We start from the raw sequence: 6,074 nt of genomic DNA on the forward strand, positions 1-6,074 counted from the left end.
TCCTTGCTGTACTATCTCTGTGACCCAGAATGGTATTATTTTAGATTTTTGTGTATCTTTTTATTATTTGGCTTAATAGAAGACAGCTGAATTCCATATCTGTTTCTGAAATCTTCTGGGATACATATTTTGTTTTTGTTTTGAGGTCACTTCCAGCGGTGCTCAAGGCTTACTCCTGGCTTTGTGCTCAATTCACTCCTGGTGGTGCTTGGGGGACCATATGCAGTGCTGAGGATCAAATCTGGGTTGGTATATGCAAAGCAAGAGTCTTGTACTATCTCTCAGGCCTATGGAAAAAGTTTTTAAAAAATATAATACTAGTATGGAAAGAAAACCTTGATTCCCAAAGATACATAGTTGAAAAAGGGAGGATCTGGGGCCAGAGTGGTAGAGCAGTGGTAGGGCGTTTGTCTTGCATATAGCTGGCCCAGGATGAACCTCGGTTCGATCCCTTGCATGCCATATGGTCCCCCAAGCCAGGAGTGATTTCTGAGTGGATAGCCAAGAATAACCCCTGAGTGTCACTGGGTATAGCCCCCAAACAAAACAAAACAAAGCAAAAAAAGAAAAAGGGAGGATCTTTCAGGAGGCCTTGGGAATCTCCTCGGATCCTTGGACCACAATTTGCTCTAGAGGCACTGGTGTAGTGAAAAGGTAGTAAAAAAAAATGGCTTGTGATTCATATATATATTTTAATCTCAAAAGATAAACCAAAAGCACCACTGATACCCAATCTTTTAGGGATGACACTGATGCCATCTGATTTGTCTTCTTTAGTGTTTTTTTTGCTCTTTGTTCTTTACTAAATCTTTAATTTTGGGACAATCTTATGAAAATGGTGATTATCCAAAGTAAGCGAGGCTCTGCTAATAGCCAGGGATCCCAGGATGGGTTTTCAGTGCTGGCCCTCAAAGAGTTGTCAGTATGCTTGATAGCACTCTTGAAGGCTTGATTATTCAGGAACTAGGTACTAGGGAAAAATAAAATCTGCCAGCCTGACGTTTCTAGCTCTTTGGGAATCTGTGAAATAGGATAATGGATGTTCTGCCATCTAATATATTTGCTTGACTTGGGGTGTGTGTGTGTCTAGGAGGCACTTATGGAAGAATATGCAATCGCAGCTCAGGTGTGGAAGCTGAGCACCTGTGACCTGTGTGAAATCGCAAGGAACAGTGTGCTCCAGAGTGGCCTTTCACATAAGGTAGGATGTGCCTGAGGTGTCCCCAGTCCCTCCTGCCCTGCAAATACCTGTGACCTGTTGTGGGTCAGTCACTGCCTAGACCCTAAATTGAATAGAGCAAATAGGGTCTATAGGTTTGTCTCCATGATATATCCTTGGTAAGAATTCTGAAAGGTATCAGAGACATGTCTGCTGTCTTCTTTTTTAGGTCTTTACTCAAAAGTAGTCTCTTTTCTCATCATTCACACTAAAGAAACACACTTGCCATTATTCTCCATTCCTTTTATCTCTTTTTCTACATAACATTATGAATGATATATAGCTATGTGTTTGATCTTTTGTTTTTCCTTTCCTTCTAGAAAATAATTTCCTTTAATACAAGACTGATTTTTTTGTTATACTCTAGAAACTGGGATAGTAATTACTGACAAATAATTGTCACTCAGTAATTCTTGAGTAGGTTACTAGCATTTAGATTAAATCAAGCACTGTAGGGATGAGAACTGGGTATCATGAATTCTGTTTTACAGCTAGGGTGCTTCTGATGAGGATACAGATCTGGAAATAATTTAGCACTGGTCTGTGACCAAAATATTGATGATGTCCATCAGCACATGGATTGCCCATTTGCCCTTGTCAACTCTAAGGAGGATTTTTGTAGACTTAATGCCTTCTCCTTCCTTTCTCCACTGCCAGAAATCTCATAATTCCTGTTTTCTTTCTGATCACAGAAGAATGTAAGAAAAGAGGGAATGCATGTGAAAGTTAGGGCAATAGCCCTGAGGACAGATAAGCTGACTAAATTTGGTAATGGGTCAATTGGGAAAGGTGTCCTGAGGATCTATTTCAGAAAGACTTGTCTGATTTGCTGTGGCTAATGGCTAATGTTAAACTGGTATGTGGATAAAGGGAATCTAAAGTTTATTATTTGTATTTCTCTTGCTCCTCAGGAAAAGCAAAAATTTCTGGGACAAAATTATTACAAAGAAGGACCTGAAGGAAATGATATTCGAAAGACAAATGTTGCTCAGATCCGAATGGCATTCCGCTATGAGACCTTATGCAATGAGCTCAGCTTCCTTTCTGATGCCATGAAATCAGATGAGATTACAGAACTCAACATATAGATCTGGCACTGGACATGTACTTTAACATTTTTTCATTGAATATCAAATTTGTAATATTAAGTGGTCAAGAGGAATTCCCTTTATGAAGATGATGCTTTTGAAAAACTTCAAACTAGTGATTTTTAACTGCACTATTCACTTTAAGGTCCAATATGTCCTCTTCTGTTAATATGTCTGAGTAAGATGGTGATTCCTCCTTGAATATCTGAGAGTGGGACACTTATCTGTACTCATCCCTAAGTTTCTAAGTATTTCTCTTGAAACTGCTAGGGCTTGCATTTTGAGGGCCTAGATTTTGGGGCATGGTCTCATGCCCAATGACATGAGGTCTGTGTGGTTCTGCCATCAATCCTCTGCAGGCCCTGCAAGCTGGTTGGTAGTTGTTCATTTCAGCCTCTTGCTGGCTGGCTGCCTTAAAAATCTATTTCCAACTTCCCTTTCATAAAGGAGCTACTCTGAGAGAATTGAAATAGAAAACTTCCTTCTTGACAATGTGTGTTTTTAATAAATTTTATGAACTGTTTTATTTAGCTCTCCTAGTTAGGAAATCAAATGTGGACACGAAAACTGTTACTCTTACATCTTGGTTTACTCATCTGGAAAGTGAAGGTTTGGATTAGAAAAGTGGATTTCAAATGGTGTTCTGTGCATCCTAACTCCTGGGCCACTTTAAGGTCAGATAGGAAGTTGAAGTGAGGGTTTGGATTCTGCCTTTATTTTAAAGTGACTGTTCTCATTAGTTTTACATGGAGGCATCGACATGTTTGCATCTGAACCAAGGACTTTGCAAAATATAGGACTAGATGATATTTATTCCCAAACTTCATTCTTAATTTTTTTTATAGCTGTAGCCCCCCCCTTTTTTTTCCTATTTAGTTACTTAGATCCTGATATGTGTAATTTGCCCAAGGCCACATAACTAATAATAGGACTAGAATTAAGTTTCTTTCCTAATCCAGTCTCCTCCACTCCCCTATTCCAATAGGCATCACAACAGTTAATTAAAACAAACAAACAAACAAACAAAAACCCCACTAACCACTGTTTCCTGATGTAGTTTTTGTTTTTAAAGAAGAAATACAAATTCCTCCTTTATTTAACAGACTTCCTTAGTCATTAAGGCATAAGAATTACTTCCACAGAAGGGCCCCAGGGGCAAGGAAGAAAGCATTTCTAAAGACCACTTTGACTTTATATTTCAACAATGTACTCATCTGTGTTACTAGTGCCTGATTCATAGTAGGTGCTCAAAAAACACATAAACTAACCAAATAAGTTTCTCTTTTGGCAACTTTTTAAGGATATATGTTCTTAATATTCAATAAATTGATCAAGTATCTTTCTATTTCTGTAGGAAAATTCAGGCTATAGGAAGTCCTGAATCATTATCAAGTTAGAAGAACTATTTTTACCCGAGAAAATGCTTCATTGACTTGAGATTCTCTTGTCCTGTAACTTTATGCTTGTCCCTTCCATTGGTCACCTGAGCATATGGAATTTTAAGTGTAGTCTTTTTATTAGACAAACATAATATGTAATGTGCATACTCATCATAAAATTTACTGAAAATATCAGTTATCCTAGGCATTATTTTTGAAGTATCCATTTGTATACATTTGCCCTAATATACTAAGTATTGTACAGTTTTTCATTGTCATTTTATCTGTGTCAAATATTTGTTTTAATTATTGAATAAAGTCTTTAGAACCATGGCTCAACAATTTTAAACTATTTCAAGTTAAAATAATTTCAAGAAAATTGTTTTAAGGTTTTTACTTTAATTGGATATTATGAACAGATATTAATAACTACTAGCTAATCTTTAGATTCAGACCTGAATCTAGAAACTAAAAAACTAAACATTTTCAAACTGAAGATCATTCAATCTAAAAGGTAAACCTTTGTCATCTTTTTCACTCACTTCTGCCTTATTACAGATCATGAGCAACTTCATACACTTCCTTTTCCCTGAATATTATTTAGGTCTTGTCAGTCAACATTTGTAGGATTTTACCTGTCTTGAAGCCTTTCAGTATCTTTTCTATAGCACTTAACACATTCATGACATCACTGTACCTAACTGTACTTTTAGAGGGTAAATTCCTACTTTCTTTTGTTTGTGGATGGCATCAAATGCAACTGTATACTGCCTTATGCTTCTAAAAGAACATTATTTTGAGGCATATTATCCCTTATTTGTTTTGAGAGTTCACATTCTTTCAACTCAAACTATACCACTGAAATTAGTTAAAAAATTTGCCTCATGAAACAAGTTATAACCTATGAGTTGATATTAACCAAGATTTATTGCAAACCTCTACTATTATTATTTTAAACATTTAATTTTAAAACTTTTAGGGGAGGCACACCTGGATCGATCACTTTTGGCATGCTTGGAGGACCATGTGGAGTATCAGGTATCAAATCAGGATTGTCCTTGCACAAAACAAGCACTTTACCCACTAATATCCAGCCCCTCTACTTTCAATTTTAGATTAAAGCTGAGAAGAAAACATACCTTTTTCCTCTACTTATATTTGGTGAAATATTATTTCTCTTTTTCTAAAGGTGATATGATAGTTAAACATTAAATAAGTAAATCATGGTTGTTATAAAGAGTGATATAACTATAATAAAACAAACTAATTAGGTAAACATTGTTATGCATATTTTTTCATACCTTCAACCTCTAAATGTTTTATTTGAAGACAGGATGCCGGGATTAAAGACTATAAACAAAACTAAGATGCATTATCCAAATGCATCTGAGAATTTTATGTATGTGTTATGATCATAAGCATAAAACTTCTCCTGTGCCTGTGTCTGTTTCTGAATACCTGAAGGTCTCCTCAGAGGCCTAGGGAGCGCACCCCCAAAAAACCTGCATTTTGAAGCTGCCCAGTGAGTAAACTCTGGCTGTTGGGGTCGCTGTCCAATAAGCTGAGCTCTCTGGCCTGCGGAGGCTCCTCCCTGCTGTGCCTTTGTTCATTCTGAAGACTTCAAGGGAAACTTCTCCTGTGCCTGTCTGTGTTTCTGAATACCTGAAGGTCTCCTCAGAGGCCTAGGGAGCACACCCCCAAAAAACTGTCAACTAGAGGCAGCAGAAGAGTACTCCGCTTTGCTTCGTGGCTGCGCACTCTTTCTAACCAATGAACTCCAAAACAACATGCAGGAAAAACCACATTACAAGTGTGACAATAGGGAAACCTCACAGGCAAACACCATGCAAAGAGAATGAAGACGAAAGCTCGGATAACCTAATAAATTCCAACCACCTCATTAACCTCTCGGATAAGGAACTTAAAATAGCAATATGGAAGATGTTCATAGAACTCAAAAAAGCATAGATCGCTCTGAAGAGAACACAAACACAGAAATCAGAAAACTCCAAACTGAAATAACATATCTGAAAAACACGGTAGCTCAACCGAAAACCTCAATGGATGGCCTTGCCAGCAGGGTAACAGCAGCTGAGGAGAGAATCAGAGTACTGGAAGATGTGATACAGAAAAACTCAACACAACAGAAGAAATTGGAAAAGGACCTTAAGACAAACGAAAAGGCAATGGAAAAAGTACTCAAGGAATGCGAACAGATGAAAATAGAAGTCTTTGATAAACTCAACAGAAACAATATAAGAATCATTGGAGTCCCAGAGACCCAGGTAGGAGATCTCTAGGAAGAATCAACTGTCAAAGACTTCATCAAAGAGATACTCCCAGAGTTAAAGACTACATGCAATCAAATCCTACATGCCTGAAGAGTAC

General features: G+C 37.4%; 1 protein-coding gene across 2 annotated transcripts in view; it reads left to right on the plus strand.

Annotated features, from left to right (window-relative positions):
* AMPD3 (adenosine monophosphate deaminase 3) overlaps positions 1-2,934 on the plus strand; it is a 52,590-nt gene extending 49,656 nt beyond the window's left edge. For both annotated transcript variants that reach the window (XM_049781007.1, XM_049781006.1), the window contains exons 14-15: positions 1,091-1,201; positions 2,131-2,934. In XM_049781007.1, the coding sequence (XP_049636964.1) occupies positions 1,091-1,201; positions 2,131-2,307 (288 nt within the window). In that variant the 3' untranslated portion in view covers positions 2,308-2,934. The remainder of the gene's footprint in view (positions 1-1,090; positions 1,202-2,130) is intronic.
* Positions 2,935-6,074: the final 3,140 nt, after the last annotated feature.

The sequence above is a fragment of the Suncus etruscus genome, chromosome 9, assembly GCF_024139225.1.
Source record: "Suncus etruscus isolate mSunEtr1 chromosome 9, mSunEtr1.pri.cur, whole genome shotgun sequence".
In the NCBI taxonomy this organism is placed as follows: Eukaryota; Metazoa; Chordata; class Mammalia; order Eulipotyphla; family Soricidae; genus Suncus; species Suncus etruscus.